This window comes from Podarcis muralis, chromosome 1 (assembly GCF_964188315.1).
Source record: "Podarcis muralis chromosome 1, rPodMur119.hap1.1, whole genome shotgun sequence".
NCBI classification, from domain to species: domain Eukaryota; kingdom Metazoa; phylum Chordata; class Lepidosauria; order Squamata; family Lacertidae; genus Podarcis; species Podarcis muralis.
Window position 1 is genome coordinate 79223822 of NC_135655.1, and position 14582 is coordinate 79238403.

The window sequence follows — 14582 nt, forward strand, 5'->3', positions numbered from 1 at the left end:
AGAAGCTGCAAAGGTTTTTCTTCTTCTGAATATGGCAGGATCACACCATGTAATGAAGGAATCACACTCAGCCTTGGTACAATTTGAATAACATGGGAAGCCCTTCTTAGGTTAGTTAGGTAGAGCCAATGAAGTGCTTTCTAACATTCCTGGTTGTGTTTGGAGAAATCACAATGTGTTTGGATGTCTACACTAGATATTTTAAGACACAATAATTGAGACACAAACCATTTATGTATTCAACAGCTATGATTTTATTGAGCTTAACAGCAGACATTTAAAAAATAGGTAAATTGATTTCCTAACAACAAAATTTGAATTAGGGACTGATACACATTGGAGCTTTTGTATGTAAAGAAAGCCTTCTTTGACTACCACTAGCCCACACTGTAGGTTTACGGGTTTTGTTAGAATAACTCATTATTATTTTTTTAAAAGCCTGCAAAGTACAAGATTGAATGGGGTGGGGGGAAAGCTGCTGAAAGTGGAGCTTTTGCTTTTGAGGTTAAACATTTGGCGACTTAACCATTAAAACCCATGATTGTGTGGATATTTCATTACTAATATCTAGTGCCCAAATTCTGCTCTATTAATCCAATCTTTAATGTGATATGTTTGCAGCCTAGCTGTTTTCAACTGCTTTTGTATCACTGATAGCCACATGAGGGAGATCCAAGGAGCCACACAATCCATGTAAATGCTAAGGCGATTATTTCATCAAGCCTTTTGCCTTTCCAGATGGCACAGTGCAGCTTCTCCTCCCCTGCTGCACTGTTCTGAGGGTTCTTCCAACCTCCCTAGAGCAAATTTCGCAGTGTGCCCTGGGAAGCAAGCCCCATTGTGGAAGCCCTTAGGGCTTCCATTGACAGGACTCACTTGCTGAATCTAGATTTTGCGTTTTATTATATGCTCAGATGTTATGAGTGAAAGGGAGAAATAATCACCTCACTGCATGGAACAAAGTTTATCCTCGGCGTGCTTAGCTTTCCATGTGCATAAATGTGTTTGACATGGGTGAGCATGAAAACATGGAATAGTACAGTTTCATTTGAGGTGGGTAAGTCCTAGGAGGACTGTACCACATACATTACATGATCTTTAGAGCTGGCTTTCAGACACATGGGCTTATTGGTTAGTGTGGATGGTGACTGTATTCCAGCAATATCAGGAGGGTCTTGGGTCCCTACCCATCACAATTCATTACGTATAGTGCTGTACAGCTGACTCTGCTTATCACCAATTTGTGAAGTAGGGGAGTGAATCGGCAGCCCACTCCTGCATAAGATGATCTCCAAATCTAGACCAGAGAGGCTGCAACTGACTTTCTTTTTTTGAGAATGTATTTGCTCTTTGTCCCGGTGCATCCTTCAACCACTGTTTACACCCTAAAGAGTGAAGAAAACTGGCTTGTCTTATTTAATTTTACTATCTCCCCCTCTCACACATTACATCTAGTACTTCCCTGCTCTCACATGCCTTTACTTTTCCTACTTAGCCCAACTTTCTTCCCCTCCTTCTTTCATCCCCTTTCCCAAGGGTTCTAGAATGGAATGCTTGCTTCCATTTCACCTTTGAACCCTCCAACTGCTACAGAAGCAACAATTCCCAGAACATGCGCTGCTTTCCGCTAAGTAGACATCACTCGAGACATGCCATAGCCTAACAAAATGACTGAAATGCAGCAAGAACATATCCCATTCTTCACTCATTTAATCATTATTTCTCATGAACAAAAACCATCAAAATATTCAATATACCATTACAGTATTACTTGACTGGAGAAGGAGAAAGAGAAAAGATGGATTTTTTTCCCTAGCATGTGTTCTGTTTCCATGAAAGCACACTTAATTTATCTTGCTAATGGCCAAACCATGTGAAAGCTTTGATTTTCTACATTGCTTAAAACAAGCCGAGGGCTATATTTGTCCAATAGCATTGGTGAATCTCAGTGAATATCCTGGGTTAGAAATACAATCTCAATGTGGAAATTGTATATCCTTTTGTCTAGCTCAGATATCACCCAGGAATGGATTTTAGTCCATGCTAACATCATGCATTATACAGACGGCTAAGCAGCTCTGAGTCTGGTCAGTGCCTGGGTGGGTGACTGCCTGGGAACTGCATAGCACCATCTTGGCCTGTGATCAGAATAAATAAATATTGTCCCAATTTTATTTTTTCTTACAAACAACTTTCCTTGAGTGGGGGATTTTGATGTTAGATTAGGCAGGGACTGATATGTCATTGGGAAAAAAGAGCATTTAAGCACTTGTCCCAAGTAAACATAGTTTTTACGTATGTTTTGCAAGTATGGACGAATATACTTTGTGCTAATGTTTTGTAGGACCCCTCTAAGACAAGAAGGAACACAGCGTCAGAAAATAATTGACTCAGGTCTAGTTTGATAAGAGAACCTGACAAAAAATGTGAACATAGGACTGCTAGTATTTACAATTGTCACAACTTCCCTATTAACACGCATGCACATTAGCTAAGCATCAGTGCTTTAATGTCTGGGGAGCAGTGGGACATTGTCTTTCAGCAAAAGCAATGAAACACAATACACAAAGTATCTCCCAAATGCTAATGTTTATTTCAATCACTCAGTTCTGTGCTTTTTTCATGAACAAGCTCAGTCAATAGAGCATGAAACTTGGGTGAAAGATTCCTGCATTGCAGGGAGTTGGACTAGAACTCTGTGATTCTAAGGTCTGGATAAAGACAGCCATTGGGGCTTGTTTTAGTCAAGAGGGGGGAAATGTCTGTTTTAGGCTCCTTCCTGTTACCTATATTCCTTAGCACTTGCTACATTTTCACTAAAGGAATTGCTCTGTCTCAGTTGCATACTGACCCCTACTTGTGTGGATTGTCCCAGCAACATGGTTCTGTATTCTAAATAACACCTACGTATCGCTATCAGAGGATGCAACTGCCATTTCCCACAGTCATTGGCAGTACTGGTTCTCCTGCTTAAATGTTTAATAATCCACTAACCGCACAATCCTATACATGTCTACTCAGAAGTCCCACTGAATTAATTCAGGCTTTGTCCCAGGTAAGTGTGTGTATAGGATTGCAGCCTGCATTTCCCCCTAAGCCAGGTGTGGGGGGACGTTTTGCCCTCCAGATGTTGTCCCATCATCCCTGTTGGCTGTGCTTGCTGAGGCTGATGGGCCTTGTAGCTGAATAACATCTGGAGGGCAAAACATTCCTCACACTTGTCCTCAGCTGAAGAGAAGGTGGCTACTGAGTTGAAAAGGCTGAATCCCCAGATTTCTGTGGCTAAGCAAAGAGAAATCATCTGAGAAGGATGGAATACAAGATTAGAAGGTGCTGGGGTGGAGCGAAACAAGGTAGAAAGCTGCTACAAGTATGATAGAATTTGTTCTGGAACCAAAGGGTTGGGCAAACAGAACCACAAGGAAATCAGAAGACTTCAGACCAAATGAGCTGTCCTCTTGGAAGACTGCATAGGAGATGCTACAGTACATTTTTGGGTGGTTATTCCTGCTGGAGCAGAGAAATTGAAATACATTCATGCAGGGCTTTTTTTGTGACAGTACTTACTGGTTTGGAGCACCAGCACCTCTCTCTCTTTTTGCTGCCCATGGCAGCCATTTTGTGCTGGCACCCACGGCACTTTTATCAATATATGAATACTGGCACATCGTTTTTTTAATTAAAAAAAAAAGCACTGCATTCATGGAACCAGAAAGAGGCAGAGGGCATGAATCAGCCAAACCTAAGCACTTATGTAATGATTCAATACTTAATTACATGCTTAAACTGCTCAGTTGTGTTTTTTGTTTAACACTCAAGTTTGGCTTGATTATGTCCAGGTAGATTAAGGCAATATGTAGTTGTGCTATTAACACTCTGGTGTTTACTTCCTATATTATGTATCAAGGTTATAAAATATGGAATGTTCCTTTTAGTTCTGGAACCAGGGGTTTCCAGACCCTCAGTAGAAATGCTATTGAATAAAGTATGGTAGCTACACATACTTGGCGGCAAGTAAGATTTATATTACCTGCCAAATAGTCAAGAGGCACTGAATAGGCATTAGAAGCAGAAATAATTGCAATCTCATTAACTTTTAGCCCATTGAGCTGGCTCACAGAATAAACTGGTTGCCCATGAGAGCAGTCCCAGAAACCCCTGGAAGCATGTTCTCATGGGTGTATTTATTTGATTTCTATCCTGCCATTCCTCCAAGGAGCTCTTTAAAGATCTTTAAACCAAGTCGCTACCTGCTGTAGAGAATACCTTGTTTCATGACAGACCCTTGTAAAATCTGAGACTAGAGGCAGAATGCTCCTGTGGGCCCAGAATGCAGTGGCCCAATTAAAGCCCACACACACACAGCTCTGAATAAAGCTAGTCAGCTGCCCAGGCTGGAAAAAGTGGGGGAAGACTAAACAGATGGCGCCTGCTTCTCATCCCGAAGCCCGGTCTGCATTTGCCCTGGAACTGCATATGCGCAGACCTGACTGGTGAATCATGCATGCAGCAGCCATTTAAGTGCACCATCCCCTATCTGGTGAGGAGCACACATTGGAAAGCCTGCTTCCCTGCACACGTGGTCCCTAGTTGGATCAGGCTAGCTGACCCAGGGCGAATGGAAACTACACCAGTTTATATGCAGCCCCATTGCAGAGAATGGGAAGCGGCCTGCAGAAAGGTCAAGGCAAAACAAGTACGGTATATGGAATTTTGTTCAAACAATGTGGCAACTGGAGAGGGAGAGAGGTCTGCATACATGTACATGCATACATGGAAAGGACCAGCTCTGAGCAAAGGAGACAAACCTGGCCTAGCTGCTTGGATCCGGGCCTTTCAGTTCTCCTTTTGAAAAAGCCGAGAGTGGAGAATCCCCCAATGTAATTCTCCATTAGATTGGTGAGAATATTTTGTTACTGGGTGGTGGTTGTTGTTTTTCAAAAACATGCTTCTGCCATTTATTGTCTCAGCTGGAGGCTAACAAGTGTCAGATGAGAAGATCTCAAATGTCCCTTCTATGTCTATGTAAGCCTATGATGCAAGGCCTGTATTTTATCTGAATTTTGCATTCAGAGGCACTTCACAAATAATGAATATTATCACGATGATTAACTTATCTTGCCTTCCCTCCTCTTGTTTCAGCATCATTAAGGGGAAATGGGACCCAAGTTTATTAAAAAAGAGCCAGCCATGATTGTTTTGCAATTCAAACATCTGCAGAAGCTTGACTGCTTTGAAAAATAAAATCTGTGTAGATGAATCAAGTACCTGAGAGTCTGGGACAGTAATAATAGTAAGTAGTAAGTCTCAGGAAGAGGAACAGGAGAGTATCTCTGCCTACTTGCTTCTTCACTCACCCTCCCTTCTCAAAATACCCCCCCACCACCAACCAACTGGGCCAATTCTCAGCCATCACGTGTTCAGATCAGCATTTTCCATTCAGATTCTATGGACATTAACTGACCTGTCTGAAACCCTCTTATGATTTTAAATAGGTCCCCTGAACCCACCCCAGCATCAATTTTAAAATACAGGAAATTCCCTTCAAGCTGTGTACACACAGATACACACTGAAATTGGACGATAAGAATACATATGTGAACACCCCCAGCCCCCCCCCTTTGCCTAACACCTTCCCCTTTGTTGAAACCCAGCTTCATTTATGGAGGTAGGCATCCAACCAGAGTGCTCCAGATTTCTTTAGGGACCTGTGGAGGAAGAAGAAGAAGAAGAGGTGTTCCCAGTGTTGGCATGTTCCTGCATTTACGTGTGCATAGGATACTCGCGAGTAGCAACAGGGTGGGGCCATGCTTCTCAATACTGTCTCAGGTGTTGCATCCCTGTCGCTGAACCACCCCCAACCTTTTCAGAGGACTGGAAAGCAAACTCTTCACACAAAGCAGGGCACACAATTGTGTGAGCATCCTGTTCACATGCAGCCCCTCTGCAGGAGCAGCTGCTTGCACAAAGAGTCTCACTTTCAGACCTCCACAATCAACATGGAAAGGTCAAGTGTGGATGCAGTGTCAATGGCAGTCCTGCTCCTGTTGCTATATATGGGTGCCCTACATGCAAGTAAAAACATGAATAGGGCTACACTCCTCTTCCCAAATCTGGATTTATAGGGCATGTTGATAACAACCTATACTTAAATTGTGAATTCCAATAGTTATTTAATGACCAAGGCACATTGTCTTCCTGGACAGTTCTTCAAATGGATTGCACAGGAGCATTTAAATGCCTGTTAAGGTGCCTGGCATTCCAGTGCTGCCTCCTTTTCTCCTTCCATTACTGGGTTCCAGCATATCATTTGTTTCATAAACGCTATATTTGTCAATTTCATCTCGCTCTGCCTCAGTGAAAGTCAGGGCAGTACATACATCATTTCCTTATTTTTCTCTTTCACAACAACCTAGTAAAAGCTGGCTGGCTTGAGCAACGGCAACTAAAAAGGTAAAGGTACCCCTGCCCGTACGGGCCAGTCTTGACAGACTCTGGGGTTGTGCGCCCATCTCACTCTAGAGGCCGGGGGCCAGCGCTGTCCGGAGACACTTCCGGGTCACGTGGCCAGCGTGACATCGCTGCTCTAGCGAGCCAGAGCCACACACGGAAACGCCGTTTACCTTCCCGCTAGTAAGCGGTCCCTATTTATCTACTTGCACCCGGGGGTGCTTTCGAACTGCTAGGTGGGCAGGCGCTGGGACCGAACAACGGGAGCGCACCCCGCTGCGGGGATTCGAACCGCCGACCTTTCGATCGGCAAGCCCTAGGCGCTGAGGCTTTTACCCACAGCGCCACCCACGTCCCCCGCAACGGCAACTACTGTGCTTTAAAATGAATAGGCAAGGTAATGTCTACAGGCCCAGCTCACTTGCAGAGAATTCCCAGCTCTAAACATGTCTGCAGCAAATGTCTGCACAGCAGCTGAGTTGGTTGAAGGTTCTGCCAAGGATATGGGCTATGGGCCTTGCGGTGTCTTGCCAGATTTTCTAGATGTGCTAGGTGAATACATTGAAAACCCCCGCCCGTTCTCTTACCCAACAATGTCTGAGAATGCTTTCATGATAGGTTTTTCTTCATAAGGGACATTGTACTTGGCACAGAGGGACCTCACCAACGGTGCTATCTTGTGGTAGTTGTGGCGCGGCATCGTGGGAAACAGGCTATGGTAAAACAGAAAGGAGAAAGCTTGAGGAAGGCCTCCATAGACTCCGTCCATGGGGAAATGCACTGCACTGCACTGCCTTGCACGTTTGCTTACAGGAATAAGCAGCAAAATGTAGTAGTAGATTAAGGGACTGTACCCACTTCAGACTGCAAGTGTGTGGTCTCTGCTGGTAGAAAACTAGCACTGAATGGAGGAGGCTGGGTTAGAACCCTAGACCCTGATGCTGGGTTTTACTTGCAGTAATTTTTTTAACATGGGAAGGCATTCAAAAGTAGCCTCCTCATCTAGTAGCTTGAAGGTGAACATCCCTGTACATCCCTCAAGGCTCTGCCAACCCACTCTGCTGCATGAGTGCATGGCTGGGGTGGGTGGGTGGGTGGTCAGTGCAGACAGTCCAGCACTGAAACATTAGCAGAAGTCATCCAGACTTCCTGAGCAATTGTTTCCTGCTTTTTGTATCTAACACCGAGGTTTTAATTAAACCATATTGTAATGTAATGTTCTTTTGCTGTTAGGCACTGTAGCCACTTAGTGTGCAAGTGTGGGATAGAAATAATTATTTCAAAAATAACAACAAGGTAATAATTACCTTGTTTTTTGCCCTTCCTTATTTATGGGTTTCCAGTTCCCCCAGGGGGATTCTATTGTATCTTATGGGGTCTATTCTTTCTAGCAAAGTTCCTTCAGGCCCAAACATTGCATACTTAAAGGTAAAGGTAAAGGTACCCCTGCCCGTACGGGCCAGTCTTGACAGACTCTAGGGTTGTGCGCCCATCTCACTCAAGAGGCCGGGGGCCAGCGCTGTCCGCAGACACTTCCGGGTCACGTGGCCAGCGTGACATCACTGCTCTGGCGAGCCAGAGCCGCACACGGAAACGCCGTTTACCTTCCCGCTAGTAAGCGGTCCCTATTTATCTACTTGCACCCGGGGGTGCTTTCGAACTGCTAGGTTGGCAGGCGCTGGGACCGAGCAACGGGAGCGCACCCCGCCGCGGGGATTCGAACCGTCGACCTTTCGATCGGCAAGCCCTAGGGCTGAGGCTTTTACCCACAGCGCCACCCGCATCCCATTGCATACTTACTGGTGCTCTATTTGAAAGTTCAGGTGTCCACTGAACCAGTCGTTGAAAAAGGATTGTTCAATGTTGCAGGTAGCTGCCAACTGCAGAATTCAAGGAGACAAAACAGTGAATCTTAATGAAGCCCAGACTTGGAAGCAGATCAAGTGGATTTCATAACAAGCTCTGCTCTTCTGTCACTGTCTGTGGTTCTAATGCCACACTCTGCCATCTTCTACTCTAAAGCCACAATCCAAGGAAGTCTCAGATTGCACCTGTTTACACAGGAATTCCCTTGATCTCTCTACCAGTCTCCGGTTTTAATTGCCGTGTTGTTTTAAGGGGATTGTTTTATTCCCTCTTTTAATTATGAATGTTTATATTTTAATGTTCATGTCACTGGTTTTTATATTTTCAAAATTGCCAAGAAGCCCATTTTGGCACAAAGAGGTTTAATAAATTAAGAAATAATAGTCATTGTGCAAGGGCTTCCATGTGGCCCTCTTGTTTAAACGAGGGCCATCTATTTTAAGCAAATATTCTTCCCATGGCCACTGCAATGCTTAAATAGGTCCATCCGTTTTGGAAGCCTGAACCAAGAAATCTAACGTTGGAAATAGTTATAACATGTGGTCTGGAGCCACTTCAAATATAGCTTGTATAGATGGCAGCAAAGAACTTCATGGAAGTCTGTAGTGCAGTTGTCAGAAATATGACATTCACCCATACATCAATGGGGAACGGGGTATCTACCACCAAAAATGTAATTTTAAGGGTTAGTTAGAGGTCAGGAGCAATTGGAGGGTTGCTGCTGCTCTGCACACGGCCTACCAGCAGCAGTCACTGCTCCTTATTGGGAGGGAGAGAAGGGAAGCTGCTGGGTGCTGTGTGGGTGCATCGACAGAGACCATCTGCCACTCCCACTGATCTGCCTGCACAGCACCAAACTTCCTCAGTTAGCTTTATTTTTAGAAGAATCCCATGACACGGACACAAAGGCTTAAGTTCTTTCCAGCATGATTTTAGAACCCCCACGGTACAATCCCAGAAATCCCACCAAGTTCAGCGGCGCTTGCTGTCTCATTAAGGCTGTGCAAGATTTCAATAGTTCAGACTTTAGCGACCCAGTTTACCTGAGCACTGAGCCAATCTCTGTGCTTGTCATTGTCGATTTCCATTGGGATGTGATTCATCTGTGTGACCCATACAAACCAGTGACTTTCCATGAACCTTAGAAAAGGACAAGGGGGTGGGGGGGAGAGACAAAAACCACACAATTCAGCCTTGTATATCTGGATAGATTAATCCTTGGACAAACTGTGCTCCGTTGGTGCAGGGGAAATGGAATTCTTGCCTGAATAATCAAATGAGAGCCTCCCCCATTCTGTACAGACAAACATCTTAGTGGTTGCTAGGTTTTCCAGTGGAAAGGGTAATTGGCATTTTGCTCTGCCTTTCTATATTGTGAGACACTTTCCAGTCACTTATTTAATAATTTGCATATTCATTTTCTATCCTAAGCAGAGACAAGACAGCTGTTCATTTGGGATAAAAGAATGTTGTTGGACTTCAGTTCCCATCATCCCTAGCTACTGCCCATGCTGGCTGTGACTAGTGGGAGCTGAAGTCCAACTATATCTATTTGCCATCAATTCCCTGTCCCTGCTGTAGCCAGGTAGCCTGTATTTTAAGCAGCTCAAAGAAGAAGTGATCTGGCTATAACACCCCCCAAAAAATAATAGACACCCCAGCTTCATAGCAGACTGTGTTTCTCATATTTACTTCTGGCAACAGTACCGGGGAAGGAGGTGAAACTGGAATTTTCCACTGGACTGCTTGACATTTTTTGTGTCTTCTCCAAGGGATTTCACCAGTGACAATTATAGTAGCAGAAAGGACTGGTTCGTACATGATTATATTTTCACTTGATAATGGGAGCTTATCTGAACAGCCTAACACAGATACAATGCCAGATTCCCCTCAAGCACAGGACGGCTAAATGGAGGGAGTTCACCAGATTCATAGGACTGTCATTTATCCAATGAGTCTGAAGATATATTTTTTAATATACCCTCCATACTGTTACCTTAATAATATTACTATTTGTCCTAGGATCAATTCAGAAATGCATAAATGAAGACAAATGAATGGGTTTTTTTGGAATGAATGTGAGCTGTTTGCAAAGATTATCAGAGGAACAGCTGCTGATGGCTATCTGAAATAAACAGGATTTAAAATACCGGAGTATGGGATGGCAACACAACATTCCTTGGAAGAGGAATGTCACATTTCAGGAAAGTTGTACTCATTTGCCTAGAGGTACCCCAGTGGGGGCATGAAAATCCATGCAAAAGAACTTGCATTCTTAAGAACAAAAAGCACCATGGTGAGGGGGGCAGTGAAAAGAGCTTGGAATCCCGAGGCCTGCCATGCAATCCCAAAGCCTTCTAGTTCAAAGAAGAGATCCAAACATGCTTTGCAACCATCTCTGGTAACTAAATCCCTGCAGAACATGTGTGAATGCATTGAATGTTTGAGAACTCTTGAGTAAATAAACCCAATGAAGCACTTTTGAAAACTGTGCACACTCCTGCTCCTCCTCTGATCTCGGGCTGCATTCACAGCACAGCATTTGGTGCACAGTAAACAAGCACAGGGAAACTTGCCCTCAGAAAAAGAGAGCTAAAAGGGAGGAATAAGCTGGGAAGAGATGGGATGCAGCAAAGCCTGAGATAGAACAAGTCAGCAAAGATAATACAGCGTAGTAGACCAAAGATGGATGGCTGATAGAGGTAGAAACAGTGTGATTAGGCTACTCTGAAGGCACTCTTTAGTTCCACTGTTGGAAAGGAGAAGTTCAGCAAGAGGGAAACTTTACCTGACAAATGTGAGGAGACACAAGGATCCTAGAACTCCATAGAAGGGGATATATAAGGTGAAATAGCGTAGGTAGTAACTGAAGGCCCAGGCCAGGTCCTAAGGAGAAAAGGAAGAGGTTACGTGTTGCAAGGGATGCTGCTGGCTGCCTCCCTCCTTCCACCAGTGCTGACTTCCACAGAATATGCAGAGAGATGCCTCTTCATTTCCCCCAGGAAGATCTCCTTGGAGTGGCCCAGGCCATTCAACTCCAATGGAATGAATGGGTTTGAATGAAGGCAATATGCAGGGTATGGAGGATCTTTCACTTACCGCCCAGAATTTGTGTCTGAACATGGTCATGAAGATTTGCATTTGGAAGTAAACTGGAATGAGGAGAGGTGGAAAAACTGAAAGGAAAACCAGAAGGCATTAGAGGAGGCAGGCAGGCATGAAACATAAAATGGCACCCTGCAGCTGCACCTTAACATGAAAGTTAGGGTCTGGAGGGAACTGCTATCACTCTGGGAAAACATGGCAAGAGATTCTGTTTTGGTCTGTGTTCTAGCCAACATCTCAAGATGTTAAAGAGACTAGGATACCTCTGCACCGTTCTAGGAAGGCCCAGTGCTTCTACTTACAATCAGTTCAGCTATTTAGAAAACAGCAATCGCCCATTTTAACTAGCATTCTGAACCACTTCAAAGTGCAGGTGGGTAATGCCAAGTTTGAATTCTCCACTAGGACAAATGATTCCCCGCATGTAGGAACTAGCACCTCAGTTTTAGAACAGCTAGCTCTCCGGATACAGAGAATTTACGACATGTGGAAATACTTAAAAATTACACTCTAAAATGCTGTAGTCCCAGGAGGGTTCTCTTGATGCTCGTTCCTAGTTTAACTAGAGTTTATAGACCAGTAACATTTATTCTTCACATTGCAAGAACCTGGAAAAAAATATGATGGAGCTCCATGTTTTCTTTAATAGAGTTGTGTGGAGTTGCATCATTTATGCCACAATAGCGAGTGTGGTGTAGTAGTTAGCAAGTTGGACTAGGCCTTCCAAGTTCAAACCCCTACTCAGCAATGAAGATCACTGGATGTAGTCAGTCACAACTTCTCAGCCTAACCTACATTGCAAGCTTGTTGTGAGGATAAAATGGAATATGTGGGGAGAAGAACCATGTATACTGCTTTGAGTTTCTCGTTGGAGGGGTGAGATAAAAATGAAACAATGGCAGAAAGGATAGAGTCGAGAGAGAAATATGTGGCATGATTCCGACTGGATTCTATGAGTTTCCAAATATGGAATACAATGAACGCTCAGAAGTGAATGAAAGGAGATCTACCCTATTGCTGCACATCAGAAATGTAGCAGGAGGGATCTTAATTCCTACACAGGGAGGGGCTTGTTAGGAAATAAAGAATAACTGTTTAATCACAAAGGAATTACAAGCAGGCTCCTGCCTGCACCTACATGTAGGAAAGTGAAAGAAGGAAATGGAGATACTCACCAAAAAAGAAGTATTCGTGCTGATGGTTATATGGGAAGTATTTCAGCTTCTTCTTTCCATACTGAGGAAAAAAGGGGGGGAAACGGCCTTCTGAGTGGTAGCTCCACAATTGTGGAACTCACTTTCCAGGGAGATTTACCAAGCTCCCTTTCATTTTAGGTCTTTTAGGTGTACTTCAAAGCCTTCCTGTTTCAGAAAGCCTGTTATGGTTACAATCCTAGGTACATTGCCTAGGAGCAAGTCTGATTATACTGTAATTGCCTTTGTTTTAGTGGACTCCTATTTAAATTGTCATTGTGCTTCTTGTATTGTTGTTATATTGATTTTTTATTGTTTGAAATTGTATTTGTATCAGATTAATATTGTAAGCTTTTTTCCTGACGATAGAAGATTATATTCACTCATTTAAGCCCACTTGTTATTACATTTCATTTCTGCTATAATTCACCCACCCCCCGCAAGAACCCCTAATACCGTATTTACATGAGCCATCGAATCTAATGCGCACCTCAATTTTCAAAACCTTGAAACAAAAAAAGAGTATATGCTGGCAAATGTAAATGCGCACCTTAATTTTTGCAATGTAATTTGGCCAAAAAAGGTGCACATTAGATTCAAGTAAATACGGTATTTACAGTCAGGTTTTTAAATATCCACTTTTCTTGTTGGCTATGGTAAGTAAGAATTGCCATCAGGCAACAAGTCATCATCACCACCACCATAATCTTATTATTTATACCCCGCCCAGCGTATGGGAGGGGGAAATGGAAGGGGGGCCAAGGGAGGAGAATGTGTCCCCAACAAACATTCTGGGCTGCCAAAACCATGGTTTTAGCAAGATGGGATCTTTACACCTAGGCTCTATGCATAGTGGGGATGGCAGAACTCCTTTACCATTCTCCAGAGTTCACAGTATGGTGGCTCTTTCCTCAATTTTTTGAAAAACTGAAATGCCACCACTTTCTTTTAAAGGTTCGTAGTTGGAAAACAGCACACATATTTCTTGAGTCTGCTTGCTCAAACCGATTGCTTCACCTTCGCAAAGGTCAGATAAATGCCAATTTTCTGCTTAGATGGACTTTAGACAAGTGCCAACTGGATGATATGCTGACACTTATGTCCATGAAAGAAAGGAAAACCAACCTCTTTCTTTTCACAACTTTCTATGTTCTGCTAAATCATTTGTCAGTTTTTATTGCTGTTATTATGATCATAATCACCATTTATAAATAATGATATTATTTTTAAATGTTGCATGTTGTACGGTCTGTGCCAGCAGGCTCACAATCTGATAGGCACAATGCTAAGAAGAGCGCAAGCAAATTCAGGCACCTGTTGATAAGGCTACAATTATCAGCTTCGAAATGGCCCAGTGTTGAGGGCCGGCATAGCTCCATTGTTAATTTTGTTTGAACATAATGAATCAGGCCAAATCAAGCGGTGTTCCTCGAGGGCACGCAGCGCTCTAGACACCATGATCAAACAGCATTCCTCTACGACACAAGGTACAACCTGTACACAACCATGCCCAGTTTGCCCCATCCCCTGTTTACTTTGAAAATATTCAGTGCCCTCCTCCTGGCTAAGGCTTTGGATTTAACGGCAAGCATCTTCTTAGTATGTGATGCAACAGCACACAGAGCGTTGCCGATTCAGGGTTGCTGTGGCAACCATTTTGCAGAGCTCCGCTGAAAACTGCGTTTATTTCTGGTTATTATTGGCTGAAGAGCATTCTTTGCACTTTTGAACCAGTGTTTGAACTTGTGTTCCAAGAAAGCAACCCATCACAAGGACAACATACAGCTGCAGCGCCCCAACATTATCCAAAAAAATGTATCAAAGGATAACATCTTACTGCCCCCTTTTCTTTCCCACCAATAGGAGGTCTAGTTCCTGTTTTCGTAGAGGTGGTTCTCATATTAAAGGTTCAGGTGTGCTCTTGCAAGTCACATCTTTAGCTGAGGATAAGTGCACATCTAAGAGTGG

The 14582-nt window shown here is 43.6% G+C and overlaps 1 protein-coding gene across 1 annotated transcript in view; it reads right to left on the minus strand.

Moving 5' to 3' along the window:
• Nucleotides 1–230: 230 nt before the first annotated feature.
• Nucleotides 231–14582, minus strand: part of LOC114600538 (acyl-CoA 6-desaturase-like) — a 29751-nt gene continuing 15399 nt past the window's right edge. Inside the window, exons 6-12 of the mRNA XM_028736799.2 lie at nucleotides 12597–12657; nucleotides 11416–11492; nucleotides 11105–11202; nucleotides 9360–9456; nucleotides 8251–8330; nucleotides 7038–7163; nucleotides 231–5708 (exon numbers count right to left, since the gene is read on the minus strand). Coding sequence (XP_028592632.1) covers nucleotides 5657–5708; nucleotides 7038–7163; nucleotides 8251–8330; nucleotides 9360–9456; nucleotides 11105–11202; nucleotides 11416–11492; nucleotides 12597–12657 — 591 coding nt within the window. The 3' untranslated portion in view covers nucleotides 231–5656. The remainder of the gene's footprint in view (nucleotides 5709–7037; nucleotides 7164–8250; nucleotides 8331–9359; nucleotides 9457–11104; nucleotides 11203–11415; nucleotides 11493–12596; nucleotides 12658–14582) is intronic.